The sequence below is a fragment of the Pongo pygmaeus genome, chromosome 22 (genome assembly GCF_028885625.2).
Source record: "Pongo pygmaeus isolate AG05252 chromosome 22, NHGRI_mPonPyg2-v2.0_pri, whole genome shotgun sequence".
NCBI lineage: Eukaryota > Metazoa > Chordata > Mammalia > Primates > Hominidae > Pongo > Pongo pygmaeus.
This window is the reverse complement of record NC_072395.2, coordinates 26,764,023-26,779,696: the sequence shown is the minus strand read 5'-3', so window position 1 is coordinate 26,779,696 and position 15,674 is coordinate 26,764,023. Positions and strand designations below refer to the sequence as shown.

General features: G+C 36.8%; 1 protein-coding gene across 1 annotated transcript; it reads left to right on the top strand.

Moving 5' to 3' along the window:
• The first annotated feature begins 429 nt into the window (after nucleotides 1–429).
• HSPA13 (heat shock protein family A (Hsp70) member 13) lies at nucleotides 430–15,674 on the top strand. The gene is made up of 5 exons (XM_054468882.2): nucleotides 430–3,654; nucleotides 5,247–5,587; nucleotides 8,363–8,576; nucleotides 10,964–11,131; nucleotides 12,496–15,674. The coding sequence occupies exons 1-5, from the start codon at nucleotides 3,630–3,632 to the stop codon at nucleotides 13,161–13,163; spliced, it is 1,416 nt and encodes a 471-aa protein (XP_054324857.1). The 5' UTR covers nucleotides 430–3,629; the 3' UTR covers nucleotides 13,164–15,674.

Below are 15,674 nucleotides of genomic sequence, written 5' to 3'. Positions count from 1 at the left end.
TTTATACTCTGAAGGAATTCTCCATAAAGTAAGGAATTAAATCTCTTGTACATCATGTATGTTTAGTATTTCTTCAGTTTGTCATTTGTCTTTTGACTTCATATAAATTCATATAGGTAATTCTGCCTGCTAGATAATCTTAAATTCTACATAATCAAATTTATCTGTTCAGTTTAGTTTTGCCTTATTTGTTTCTAGGTTTTAAGTCTTAATTTCAAAGACTTCTCCTACCCCTAAGTTAATGAATATAACTACTTGTAGTTTTTTAATTAAACATTTTATCTATTTATATTTATTTTGATGTTAAGGTATAACATCCCTTTTTACTTTCAAAGTTATAAATAGCCAATTGCCCTGTTACATTTGTTGAATAATATAGCTTTCATTTATTTTGAAGAGATTGCCACTTTCTTCTTAGGTCTGTTTTATTTTTTTTTTCTTTTATTTAGTTTTTTGCAATAGGGTTCTCGCTATGCTGCCTAGGCTGGATTCAAAATCCTGGGCTCAGGTGTTCCTTCCACCTCAGTCTCCCGAGTAGCTGGGACTACAAGCATGCGCTGCTGCTAAGCCTAAAGTCCATTTTCTGTTTCCTCTGTAGTATTAAGTTTGTAGTTTTGTCACTTAACATGTGCAAGGATTATATACCCATTAAATTCTTATCTTAAATATTCCAAATAAATTTTATTGTCATTTTATCAAGTCATAAAATATCCTGCTGGCTTTTTATTTGATAATTCACTGAATTCAAAGATATAAAAAGAACTGGCACCCTTAAAATAGTAACCCCCTGGCATACAAATTATGGTCTCCAGATACCACACTTTCTTAATAAAAGAAAGTAGGGTTCCTTAGACATACAGTTAATTATAAGTATGAAACAAAACAAAAAAACAAATAAGAGGATCCTAGATATCTTTTTAGAGCAGGTAGCAAGGCAGTAAGTAAAGCGATTGTGTCAAAAGCATTCATGAGTGAATTTTGAAGAGGCTGCCATCGGCCAAAATTAAAGCAATCTAAGTATCAAGAAGGATAATAATTGCAATGGATTGTAACATAAAACACCAAACAATAACTGTAAAAACAACAAATTAATTGGTCACTATTGGAGAATGATAACAATGATTACTTCCCAACCCCAATGCCTTGACTTTTCTGTTCTTTATAACATTACTGGAATAGTCTCACCAGCATTCTTATCTAAGTATTTCATTGTTCCTCTGATTGTAAACAAACAAGAAGGGATAAGTGTTATCAGTTACTACCCCATTTAGTTGATTTAGATAATGAGATGTGAGACTTTTGAACTGATGAAGTATAGATGAATTTTCTGGACTTTGAGTTCATGCTATAATGGGATGGGACTTTGGCGGATGTTGCATTTTGTATGTGGACAGATGTGAATCTGAGGGGCCACAGAACCATTTTAGTAGGCATAATAAAGGCCTCCTCAAACTGTTAGAACTTGTGAATAGTTACCTTACATGGCAAAACGGACTTTGCAGATATGATAAGTTTACAGGGTTTGAAATGGAGATAACGTTGAGTTGTCCAGATAGGTCCAATGCAAACATATGACTCTAAAATTTGGAAGAGCAATGCAAAAAGATGTCCTCTGTGAAGGACCTGACCCACTGTTGCTGGCTTTGAAGATGGAGAAAGAGGGTCTCTGAGCTAATATATGTGTATGGCCTCAGAAACTGGAAACAGCTCTCAGGTTACAGCCAGCAAGAAAATGAAGATCTGAACCCTACAACTGCAAGAAAATGAATTCTGCCAATAACTCAAATTAGCAGGAAACTGATTCTCCCCTAGAACATCCAGAAAGGAATGCAGCTTTGCTAACAACTTGCTTTTAGTTAAGTGAGACCCATACCAAATTTCTGATATAACGAACGGTAAAAATAATAGATTTGAGTTGGTTTAAGACACTAAATTTGTGGTAATTTGTTAAGGCAAAAATAGAAAATGAATACAACCTATTTAGTTCAATCTTAATTCTAAAGGCCTTCTACTCTGAGATCACATAATCTTCACCTGCTTCTTGAACAAATCAGGATCTTGTTAGCAAGGAGAAAGGAGTGAGTGGCAGGGAGAATCCCAATGACCAGTGCTTGCCACAGACGGCTAATCTTAATCTGGTTTAAGTCTCTAGTTCTGTCTCTCAGAATTCTACCTCATGCTTTATGATCCACCATTTTCTAATCTATGGAATAGATGATCTCTTGCTTCTATGCTCTTGGTAATTCAGTTGCCTCTACCTGGAACACCTCCAGCCCATTGCCCATTACAAGTAATACTTAAGAACTAAGTGCTTGAATTCTTCACTCCTCACAAGAATCGTATTGAACAGCACTCACTATTTTTTATATTTCGCATTATGAAATATTTAAAAATGCGTAAAAGTAGAGAGAACATTACAATAGATCCCTATCAACCAGAATTCAGCTTCCATAATCAATATTCACATTGATAAGTCAGATAGAAATAAACAGCGATGTATTCCCACAGCAGGCTGACGTGTTGTCAACAGGGATGGTTTGACTTATATCTAAGCTGAGAAAATGGATTCAGTTCTCCAGGATCTTAGTCATCGTGAACTCTAACAGCAAAAATGACAAAACCACTCTCAGAGGAGCCATTAAGTGCTACCAGTGACCAAGATGCGAGAAAAATCCTACTTCAGACTAGAACCTGAACAGCATGTCACAAGCGTCCTAAAATGGCTGTCACGTTACAGGACTTGTCCATAAGGTCAATTTTAGCCACTTAAGACTTACTTGAAGAGAGAGCTAAGGGTTTTCTTTTTAATTTCGTTTTTTGTTTTTGTTTTGTTTTTAATGGCCCACGTCAGTGCTGGCAATAGAGAAAATGTGTCCCTGATCCCTTGGATAAATCGAATTGACTGAAGAATGCTTGAATTCATTTATCCCAAAACAAAGGCAGAGGGCTGAGGGTCACTGGAGTTTCAGGGCTGCTCCCAGCGTGGCGAGCACGGACGCCAGAGCCTACTTCCCTCGGGAACCGCACTGCGGCAGGGACCCTTCTACGGAGGATGGCTGGGGCTCCGGGAGGCTATAGGAACGCCATCTAGAAGCTAGATCTCAGGCAAACGAACGCGATTTAAAAGGAATTAAAACGAAAGAACACAAATTCGAATCCTGGACCTGATCAGGGGCGCAACCAAAGAAAGAAATAACTAACGGTTCTCACCCTCCCTTTCATTCCCTGCCGCAGAAAGAGAAAAGCTGGAACTCCGCTTCCCAGAATGCAAAGCGTGGGGCGGGGCTAAAGAGATAGCCTGTTTTCCCTCAAGTAGGATCGCGGTATCACAGGTTTGATTATAAAACGCCAGTCTCTCGCCAGGGCGCTCCTCCCCCTCAGTCTGACTGGTCCTGCCGGCCGTTGCGTGGAAGGGGGACTCAGTCGTCACTGGCAGCGGTTGAATGGAGGCTCCTTGCCCCGCGCCCTCACGGTAGATGAAGTCCTTCCTTCGGTCACAGCGATAGCTTCTCCGATTGCCTCAGAGCAAGCGGACTACATTTCCCAGGGGGCTGCGGGACTGCCGGGCGGAGTGGGGGCGGTGCCTCACGTCTGGTACAGTCATCACAAGCCTGTTCGGCGGGACTGTGATGGCCAGAGAGATGACGATCTTAGGTGGGTTCCCGGGGGTCCTTGTTGCTCTTGCGGGCGTAGAGGCGATCCGAGGATGCCAGAGTGGGCGGGGGTGGTTGACTCACCTCCTGGATCTAGCTGGAGCAGCGGAAGGGGAGTCAGAAAGGTGACTTAGAGGCGGTTTTCGGCTGTTCGGAGTGGATGGGGGCGGGGACGCCTCTAGGAGGGCCCCGGCCCCTGCAGGCCAAGATAGGATAGACGGCGACCAACTGTGTCCATCCCAGGGACATCAGGCTTAGGGAGGCATTCCTTTCAACAGCACCTAGGTTTTTGAATTGCCTGTTGAATTGGGGCAAGCTATGGAAGGCTGCGAGAACGTGCACCTCCAGGACCCCTTTGTGGAGGAAGGGGGAGGAGCTACATCCGGATCTGTCGGCTCAGGGATGCTGAATTTGGAGGGATTCAGGACTCTGATGTATAGCTCTATCGATGCTTTTTCCATCAAATCGGGTTTGGAATTACCTATCCCCCACCCACACACACACCCACCCCGCGTCTCCAAGGTGATGAAATGCTTCTGAAATGTTGCCTGTAGCTGGAAGGGGAAAGTGGGATTCGCACTTGGTTTTATTTCTTTGAGTTATGTGTTGATGAGGATGAGCTAACAATTAGTAACACAGAGCCCTGAAAATTCACGTTTTGGGTCATATGTAATATGAGTGGACACAGGTGTATAACACAGCCTCCTGATACCAAATACGAGATTCATTAAAAACTAAAGGGGCATCTTTCTTCGCTTATGTTTACAATCTGCGTGGCATTTGTTCCTACTCTTTTTTCTTTTTTCTTTTTTTTTTAAATTAGTATTTGTTGGGCATCTGCTATTCCTGGTCTGGAGGATACAACAGTGAACGAAACTTGTCTTCAAGAAGTTTTCATAGATGTTGCCATCAGGGTTGCCCACCTTTATGCTTCTTCTCCCCTAAATATTACCACTGCAAGAAGGATGTCCCTAGTTCATACTTAAATACATAAAAAGTTAACTGTGTTCTGTTATGAAGTGACAGTTTCATATCTAAAGAACTTTCAAAGTCATTTTATCCCATTTATCCATTTCATCCTTTTGAAAGGGAAAAGGAGGTGAGATACGAGGAGAGAATTTTAGCCTTATAAAATAATAAAGTTTTTCTTGTGAGAATTTTAATAATGGAGCTTTTAAAAAAATGATAATCGAAGCTTTTTATAAAGCTGTAAAATCTAAATATCAATTGATCAAGAATATTAGATTATATCTGGCTTTTGCTCCAGATAAATGTTGTTTCTTGTCAGCATCTGCACAAATATTATTGAAATATTTTTACATTTTATTACATTTATTAGAGAATGACACAAACATACAGTTATAGGGTTTTTTGTTGTTTGTGTTTACTTCATTTTAAATTTTATTATAACCAGTTTACATTTTGAAAAACTTACTGTCTGAGAGGAGTGTTATCAGTAGTCCTATAAAAAATTTTGAAATTTGTCCTTTTTAGCCTTGTTTCAACGAGTGATATTAAAGGGACTTTGCTACAGTAATTTAGTACATTGTACTAGTTTGATAAAATACATCTTTTAATTTTTCTGTATTTCAGGATCGGCTGTTTTGACTCTCCTGTTGGCCGGCTATTTGGCACAACAGTATTTACCATTGCCTACTCCTAAAGTGATTGGTATTGATCTTGGCACCACCTATTGTTCTGTTGGGGTGTTTTTTCCTGGCACAGGAAAAGTAAAGGTGATTCCAGATGAAAATGGGCATATCAGCATACCCAGCATGGTGTCTTTTACTGACAATGATGTATATGTGGGATATGAAAGCGTAGAGCTGGCAGATTCAAATCCTCAAAACACAATATATGATGCCAAAAGATTCATAGGCAAGATTTTTACCCCAGAAGAGCTGGAGGCTGAAATTGGCAGATACCCATTTAAGGTAAGTGATTAATCTAAAATCTATATTAATTTTAGTGTACTCTTTTAGTTAATGCTTTGGCTTCATGTCACAAAACATTCTATCTCGTCTAGTTTTATCTATTAATACATGAAAGTTCTGTTAATCTCACATAACAAGAAATTCCACAGCAGCTCTAGGATCAGTTATCACTGACTCCATGATGCTAACAGGTACTTAAGGCCTTGCCATTTTCTTGCTGTCCCATCCTCAGCATGTCTTGCTTAGCTCTTTCAAGGTAGCAGGAAGGTTGATGAAGCCCTGTGTACCATAGATAGATATTCTGTGTGTGTATGTGTACATATTGGTATACATATAAAGAGAACATACCAGGTTGCTATTTTTTGCTATTTCATATGTCATGGATAATTAATAGGGTCATGTCATTATATTTAATGATTTTGTGGAATGACTATTCCATTATTAATTAGACTAGTCTCTATCAGTGTACTTTTTTGTGGTTTTTCACTAATGTTGGAGATTCAGGTAATATCCTTACACACTTATCTTTGTACACTTCTCTGAAAGTTTCCTAACTTAAATGCTAGAAGTCAAATTGATAGGTCAAATGTGTACGTTTTTAAGGCTTTTGATTTATTTTTCCGGTTTGCTCACCAGAAAGGTTATATGCTCTTAACCATAATTTTTTAGAGTGGCTGTATCTTCACTAGTTATTTTTTTAATCTTTAACAGTCAGATAAGTGAAAAATAGTATCCTGTATTAATTTTTATTTCTTTTGTTTTTTTAGTGAGATCAGAATTTTTAGAATTTTATTGATGTTTTAATTTTCTTTTGTGGTCCATTTTTTGTTCTTTGTCTTTTTTTGTTTTGGTGTGTTTTTCTTTTCCTTAGTGAGCTATAAAAGACCTTCATCATATGTTTTTGTTATCTTTTCCTTACCTTTTTTTTTCACTGATGTTTTTGAGCTGGATGTCAAAGTTTTAAGTTTTTGATTTTACACTCTTATGTTTACTGTAGCCTATCCCATCCTATCCACTGGTACTTTTTTTTCCCTCTTACTACGTTTATGTGAGTATTTGGATTTGGATTTTGCTGCTTTTTTTTTCTCTCTTTTAAACATTGAAAGCTTTTTTCCATGTGGAGTTTTTCTTGGACGTTATGAAGTGAAATTCTAAATGAATTAGTTTTTTTTTTTTTTTGAGACAGTCTCATTCTATGTCTCAGGCTGGAATGCAATGGCGTGATCTCGGCTCACTGCAACCTCTGCCTCCCAGGTTCAAGTGATTCTCCTCCCTCAGCCTCCCAAGCTAGGATTACAGGCGTGTGCCACCACGCCTGGCTAATTTTTGTATTTTTAGTAGATACGGGATTTCACCATGCCGGCCATTAATTAGTTTCAAAATAGATAGTTGTATCAGTGCTGCTTATTGAATAAACCTAGCCATAAAAATTTTCTAATTTTTCATCTGTTTTCAAAGAAAAAAAATTGCTCCCTGCATTTCTTAGGTTTATTACTTTGTTGTTTTTTGACTTCTTTTTTGGGATTCTTTATTGACTTACAATCTTTAATGAAAAAATCATCTAAAGCTATATATGCCCTCTGAATTACAGCTTTGGGTACATTACTTATTGACCCAAAAACTACTTAATGTTTCTAAGTGATCTGATTGTTTTGTTGTTTTTGTTTCATGTGGGCACTGATGGTTCTGGTATATTTGTATCTTAGTTTGATATTGTCCATGTAGCTTCTTTATGTTTTCCCCAGACTAGTGAAGTACTTTTTGGAAGGTCAGTTTTTCATGATGGAAACCTAACTATGAGGCCTAAAGTGAGAAAACATTCTTATAATTTCTTAGATTAATTCTCTTTTTTATTTATATTAATAGAACCTTGGTAAAACTAGGATAGTATTTTTTAGAGTTAAAATAGTTTTTTAAATGTACACCCACATTATCGGGGATAATGAGCCAATGCACAATACGTGTTTTCATGGGAAACAAGAATGTAAATGAGATTTGATTCTTGGATAAGTACATAATGATGTACTAAAATTATTCTTGTTAATATGTACTAGAAAATTCTTTCAGCTATCCATTACTCTTAGAAACAAGAAATTTGGGAAAAAAAGGGAAAAGATTCTGAGTTACATACTTGAATAAGCAACTTTTATTTCTTACATTTCATCATTTATTCTTTCTTTATTCAGAAAAAATATATTGAGAATCTTTTGTGTTCTAGTCACGTGCTTGGTGATGAATTTTATTCTGCTGTTATTAAAAACTAGTGTGGGCCAAGCACAGTGGCTTTCACCTGTAATCCCAGCACTTTGGGAGGCTGAGGTGAGTGGATCACAAGGTCAGGAGTTCAAGACCAACCTGGCCAACATAGTGAAACCCCATCTCTACTAAAAATACAAAAATTAGCCAGGCATGGTGGCACGCACCTGTAGTCCCAGCCACTCGGGAAGCTGAGGCAGGAGAATCACTTGAACCCAGGAGGTGGAGGTTGTGGTGAGCTGAGATCATGCCACCGCACTCCAGCCTGGGCAACAGAGCAAGACTCCATCTCAAAAAAAAAAAAGTAAAACTAATATGGATTCATTGTATAGATTTTAATGTATAACATTTAACAAGTTCTAATCTTGGTGAATGTACTAGATAGATTTCAAATGCATTTTTTGATTTTGTAAAGATAAGGAGGGTAAGTTCTCATGAAGTCTAGTATTTATGCATATATGTATGTCTGTATACTTTTACTCTTTTATTTATTTACTTATTTGCAAATCCTATTCACAGGTTTTAAACAAAAATGGAATGGTTGAATTTTCTGTGACAAGTAATGAGACCATCACGGTGTCCCCAGAATATGTTGGCTCTCGACTATTGTTGAAGTTAAAGGAAATGGCAGAGGCATATCTTGGAATGCCAGTTGCCAATGCTGTCATTTCTGTACCAGCAGAATTTGATCTAAAACAGAGAAATTCAACAATTGAAGCTGCTAACCTTGCAGGTAACAGTACCCTTGACTGAGATGCATTTTTCTCAAAATTGTGTTGGGTTGAAAACCTTCTGTAGTAAGGTTTACCACTTCCCAAACCACACAACCATAGTCAAAATAAACAAACTATATGGTAGGTGTATTAGGGTTCTCTAGAGGGACAGGACTGATAGTATATATGTGTATATGAAAGGGATTTTATTAAGGTGTATTGACTCACACTATTACAGGTTGAAGTCCCACAGTAGGCTGGCTGCAAGCTGAGGAGCAAGGAAGCCAGTCTGAGTCCCAAAACCTCAAAAGTAGGGAAGCCAACAGTGCAGCTTTTAGTCTGTGGCCGAAGGCCCAAGAGCCCCTGGCAAACCACTGGTGTAGGTCCAAGAGTCCAAAAGCTAAAGAACTTAGAGTCCGACGTTCAAGAGCAGGAAGCATCCAGCACGGGAGAAAGATGGAGGCCAGAAGACTCAGGCAGTCTAATCCTCCCACATTCTTCTGCCTGCTTTTATTCCAGGCACGCTCTGGCAGCTGATTAGATGGTGCCCACCCAGATTGAGGGTGGATCTGCCTCTCCCAGTCCACTGACTCAAATGTTATTCTCCTTTGGCAATACCCTCACAGACACACCCAGGAACAATACTTTGCATCCATCAATCCAATCAAGATGATAATATTAACCATCACAGTAGGTAAAGTAGATAGATTTTTATACAGGTTTATAATTTTGAAAGCTCTATAGCACAATATAAAATGTGTATGTAACAAGAACCAATCAGATGCTACAGGACAAAGGCTCAAAGAGAAAATGGACACATGTTAGCAGTGAGGAATTCTTTCTTCTAAATTCCATTAATGTTAAGGTGAATATAATTTTTTAAGTAAAATCTGAGATAGATCATTTAATGATTTAATATTTAATGCCATTGAACCAATATTGAGGGCCTTGCTAAAAAAAGAAAGAAATCTCATGGAACTTATATTCTACCAGAGGGAAACACAGAATGAGCATAAAAGGTAAATTTAATAATGTTTCCAGCCTCTACATTACTGATATTTTGGGCCAGATAATTCTTTATTGTGGAGGACTGTCCTGTGAACTACAAAATATTTAACAGCATCCCTAGCCTCTATTCACCAGATGCTAGCAGCACCCTCCTCCACCAAGTGGTGACAATGAAAAATGTCTCCATATGTTGCCAGATTTCTTCTGGAGGTAAAATCCTGCCTTGTTGAGAGCCACTGATACAATGTATATCAGAAAGTAACCTACTATGAAGAAAAGAGCAGGCTAATGGGTCAAGGTTGCTTTTGGTGGTCAGGGGATGGATGACTTGTAGAATTTAAATAGGGTGATCAGGCAAACCTCATTGAGAAAGTAACATTTAAGCATATTTGAAGAAAGCAAAATAGTTAACCATGCAGAGGCATGGAGAAAGTGTGTTGTAGGAAGAAGAGGTGGCCACTGCAACAGCCATAAGCTGGGAATTTCCTGGTACATAGAGGATAGGAAGTTGGTCAGTGTGGCCAGAGTAGAATAAGTGGTAAAATCAGAGAGCTGAAGGGAAGGGTGTTATGATCTCTGGAATAATTCTTTAGAGTTTAAATGTTGTCATAGCTCCTGATACATAATGGCATACTACTTTGCATACCGCTCATAAGTATGGCATTTAGTTTAAAGCAGGAATTTCATTCAAAGAAACCTGATCTTTTACCTGCTCAACATAAGCCTCTTTAATTTCCATAGCACTTAGTGATAGTATATAATGATTAAATTTTTTATTTTTTATTTTTTTATTTTTTTATTTTTTGAGGCGGGGTCTCGCTCTGCTGCCCAGGCTGGAGTGCAGTGGCACCATCTCGGCTCACTGCAAGCTCCGCCTCCTGGGTTCACGCCATTCTCCCGCCTCAGCCTCCCGAGTAGCTGGGACTACGGGCGACCGCCACCACGCCCGGCTCATTTTTTGTATTTTTAGTAGAGACGGGATTTCACCATATTAGCCAGGATGGTCTCTCGATCTACTGACCTCGTGATCCGCCCACCTCGGCATAATGATTAAATTTTTATTGCTCATATATTCCAAAGTAGAATATGAATGTTAGAAAAGGCTGGGAGACTTTTTGAAAATTAAGTGTTAATTAATAAAGAGTAGAATGACTTATTCCACTGAACCTTGGATTTTATTTCTTTATATTGTAATCTTTCAGAATAATTTTAAAGATACCATTTAGAAGAGCCTATGTTTACTGTTCCCATTTCATGCTTCTGTTCGGTTTGTGACTGCTCTGATTATTACTCAGTGGTGGAGTTCATGTCACAGAAGACACAAACATGCTGTAAGTGGGAAGAGATTACTTTATCGCATCCTCTCATGAGTTTTTTCTTCTCTTAACCAATCTTACAGGACTGAAGATTTTGAGGGTAATAAATGAACCCACAGCGGCAGCTATGGCCTATGGCCTCCACAAGGCTGACGTCTTCCACGTCTTGGTGATAGACTTGGGCGGAGGAACTCTAGACGTGTCTTTACTGAATAAACAAGGAGGGATGTTTCTAACCCGAGCAATGTCTGGTAAGAAAAACTCAGGGAGAGGCTGGGCGCAGTGGCTCACGCCTGTAATCCCAGCACTTTGGGAGGCCGAGGCGGGCGGATCACGAGGTGGGGAGATCGAGACCATCCTGGCTAACACGGTGAAACCCCGTCTGTACTAAAAAAAAAAAAAAATACAGAAAAATGCAGGGAGAGTTGAAGAGGTTTGGGCAGTGCTTTCTTTCACATATCCAATGTGAAGTGCATCCTTTTTTTCCCCCAGAGTTCTTTGACTTCATTTTGATAATTTTCTGTATCTGTAATTTTATATCACCATTTGTATATATTTACAGCAAAAAGTTAAATCTCAAAAAATGCTGGGCATCCTATAAGTCACATAAATACATTGCCAGTTACCCAGTTATGGCTCACGGAGCCAGTAGGACTTTTCATGGTGATGGTGAAGAAAGGGAACAGAGGGAAGAAAAATTTCTTTAAAATGAAGGGTGATCAGTATATTTCATTTAATATGTTTTATAAAGTAGATGTCTTTAGAAAGTCTAATTGTATTTTTCCCTAGGAAATGATAGGATTATGCATTCTAAACCCTTTTTTAAACGTTTTTGTTTTGTCGAATTTAGCTTAAGGGATTCAATCTGTTTGACACGTTGAGTTGTAAGTTATAGGTATTCTAACCTCTGCATTTTTTTTTCTCTTTTTCAAATGAAGTTAAATACCAGGAAATTATATTACATTACTCTTTTCCTTTGAAATTCTTTATCTAGTTTTCAGGTAGAAAAGTAGAAAGACCTTTTCATGTCCTAATCAGGCAAGAAAAAATGAAAGGAAAAAAAGAGATTAAATACCTACTTTTTCATTATAAGAAGCACTTTCTTCTCTTGAGAATGACGTTCAGTGTTTTTAAATAGCTACTTATAAGCCAATCTGTATTCTCAATCTCTATTTACTGGAAAATTATTTGATATTGTGAAGAGATACTTCCTTTTATATAATTTAAAATTTTGACCCTGATGTGCACTAGTTTTTAAATAGTACTTATTTGGGTTAAGATAGCTTTAACCCAGTCATTATTTTTTAAATTTTTATTTATTGATTTATTTTATAGAGGCAGGGTCTTGCTATGTTACCCAGTCTGGTCTTCAACTCCTGGCCTCAAGCAATCCTCCCACCTCAGCCTTCCAAAGTTCTAGGATTACAGGTGTGAGACACCATGCCCAGTAACACAGTTATTTTTAACCAGTCTCTGTATGAATAAAATTGTAATGATACATGAAACAGGGATTTGTTATTCCCAGAATATAATTTTTACATATACGTAATAACATACATGTATACATACACACATATATGCATAACTATATTAAACTTTTTTATTTTTCACTCAGGAAACAATAAACTTGGAGGGCAGGACTTCAATCAGAGATTGCTTCAGTACTTATATAAACAGATCTATCAAACGTATGGCTTTGTGCCCTCAAGGAAAGAGGAAATCCACAGATTGAGACAATCTGTGGAAATGGTCAAATTAAATCTGACTCTTCATCAATCTGCTCAGTTGTCAGTATTACTAACGGTGGAGGAACAGGACAGGAAGGAACCTCACAGTAGTGACACTGAACTGCCAAAAGACAAACTTTCCTCAGCAGATGACCATCGTGTGAACAGTGGGTTTGGACGTGGCCTTTCTGATAAGAAAAGTGGAGAAAGTCAGGTTTTATTTGAAACAGAAATATCACGGAAACTCTTTGATACCCTTAATGAAGACCTATTTCAGAAAATACTCGTACCCATTCAGCAAGTATTGAAAGAAGGCCACCTGGAAAAGACTGAGATTGATGAGGTGGTTTTAGTTGGGGGCTCCACTCGTATTCCTCGGATCCGTCAAGTCATTCAAGAGTTCTTTGGAAAAGATCCCAACACATCTGTAGACCCTGACCTAGCAGTGGTAACGGGAGTGGCTATCCAAGCAGGGATTGATGGAGGCTCTTGGCCTCTTCAAGTCAGTGCTTTAGAAATTCCCAATAAGCATTTACAAAAAACCAACTTCAACTGAATTCTGGAGAAATAATGATTATTTGTGATCTTGTCTGATGATCTCTTCCCATTTATCAGATTACCTTTTCCACAAAAGAAAGTCTCTAAAATATCACAGATTTACCTAGAGGGCAACATTTAGATACGGGAAAATTTTACAAAGTGTTTTGTCTTAGGATTAGACATGACCAGATTGATCCTATTTGATTTTGGAGAGATCCTATTCTAACAAATACTCTACAATGATAAAATTGAGGTACAACTCTTTTACAAGAGTATGGATAACTATATTTTCTGGATTCTGGAGATTGATAACCATATGCACTTAACATTATATTCTATAAACATTAAGTAGTGCCAATTATGAGATCCCCAGTTCTTACTAAATTATATTAGCAGGAGCTGGTAATTACTTGTATTATCACATGTAACTAATAATTTGAACTATACTTGAAGGACTGTGTTGATGTCAGGTATTTACAGTGGTTGGAAGATAGCAGTATTATTAGCATAAGCTGCATACATAATATTCAGTAACTGCCATATTATATAACAAATTTACATTCACAAATTCAGTATCCTGTTAAGTGTCATATTCTTGTAATCTGCATTCTCCGGGAGTTTTATGTATTTAATAGATGAATTTATTTTATTTCTAAAGGTATTCAAATGTTTCAGCACCATATAGTAGAAATACCCAATTTATATTCTAGTTCCTTTATGTCCTGTACATCATTCTCTGCTTGGATTTCCATTATTCTGTTTAGTTAGAGAATAAAATTGGTAATTGCATTTGAAGAATGTGTTAATGCCATAATAAAGCCATGATTACTATCTTATTTTTGTTATCCAAGACCTTTGCAAACATTGGCAAATAGCATCAATTATCTACTGTATTTGTTTCTTTGTTTATATTTTCAGTAAGCCCTGGGGAATATAGCATGGAATTGAGCTACTAAATGGTTTTGGTTCTGTTTTACTGAGATTTTTCCTCATATTTAGTTTTGAACGAGGAAAATGTGCTCAATTATAAAAGCTGTGTTATTGTTTTCTATTATTATTTTTAAATAATCACACTTGGACTCTTTTCAAACATTAGGTTAGTTTGTGCTGAGAGCAAAAAATTTGTGAATACTGGAAGTAATGTGGAAATCTAATGTGGAAGCCATTGTGGCAAAGTTTCTACAAATCGGCATTTGTAGCAGAGTTGTTTGTTTTTGTTGTTTGTTTCCTTTAAGAAAAACCACAGGGACCAAGAAAGAAAATATAACGGTTTGATTTCTGTCATACCCATTGTATTTGAAGATATATGGATACAGATTATATATATATACATATTTTCCTTAATAGAGGAATGCTTCATATTATTCAAAAATTATATCCTGGTCACCTTTTTTTTGTTTTTTACTGTAAAGTATCTCTGCTTTATCCATTGCTGAATTTGATAGGATGTTGAATTGCCAGTCACTGAAAAAGGAAACTAAGCAAATTCATTTCAACAACATCAAAACACTTCAGCTTCCATACTAAAAAGCTGAATGTTACTAATATTTTTCATATCTAAAAAAAAAATTCTTAGCAATGGAATTGCTGTTAAAACACAAATTTCAATCAAATACTTTTGTGTATAGAAAATATCTATAGTAGGTAGATAGAAAAGTATAAAATGTTTGTTGAAGTATCTTATTTTAGAACAAATGGAGAAATGCCAAAGATGAATCCTTCACTGCATTATGAAAATATTCCAAATGTTCTCTTGGACTTTATATAAATCTGTAATAGATTTTAGAATTGAAAAATTCTTTGTGAAGGTCTTCTAAAAGTGTTCCAATTTATCTCGAAATCTCCATATATAGTATCAGCTTTAACCTAAAACATAAAAAAAACCTTGAATTTCTCAAATGTTTGAGATGCTCAAGACAGTCTCTTAATCTGTTAATGCTTTTGGAAACAATTGACAAAATAGGGCAGGCAGCTAATGTCATGTACTAAAGTTGGAATTTAAATAATTTCTATTTGCAAGTTAGAATGACAGTGTTGGAATTTGGAGGCAGTAGTTGAGCATATTCTCTAGTATATAGCTACACCTTTAATAAAATGAAGGAATGTCTTCAATCATATTTTAGTGGGCTATTTATAAATAGTCTTGAAGTCAATTTAGTTTATTTATTTAAAAGATAATGCATCCTGAAAGGGATCATTTATGAATAACAATTTGAAGTCTTTTCATAAAAAAAACTTAATACACTTTAGTTGTACATTTAGCCAGTGTTATTTGAAGTATGTAACTTTTAAAATATTAAGTGTCTTGTATGTTTAGAATATGTGAATGAGTAACTTATTTTGTATCAGGAATGTTTTGGTACTGTGTTTTCATTCAAACCACTGACTTAACAGATACTACTGTGTATAACATGTACTAAATATTACAGTTATTGTGCATAACAGATTGTTCCTCTTATATTTGTGTGTATACAGGCAATTCATGTTTTAATGTAAATAAATACCATTTTGCAGTTTGTTTTTTAAA

Excerpts from the sequence above, each read along its gene's own strand:
- HSPA13 (XM_054468882.2), top strand. The coding sequence starts at position 3,630 with ATGGCCAGAGAGATGACGATCTTAG. Across the intron at positions 3,655-5,246 it reads CAGAGAGATGACGATCTTAG|GATCGGCTGTTTTGACTCTC; the intron begins GTGGGTTCCCGG and ends TCTGTATTTCAG. Across the intron at positions 11,132-12,495 it reads TCTAACCCGAGCAATGTCTG|GAAACAATAAACTTGGAGGG; the intron begins GTAAGAAAAACT and ends TTTTTCACTCAG.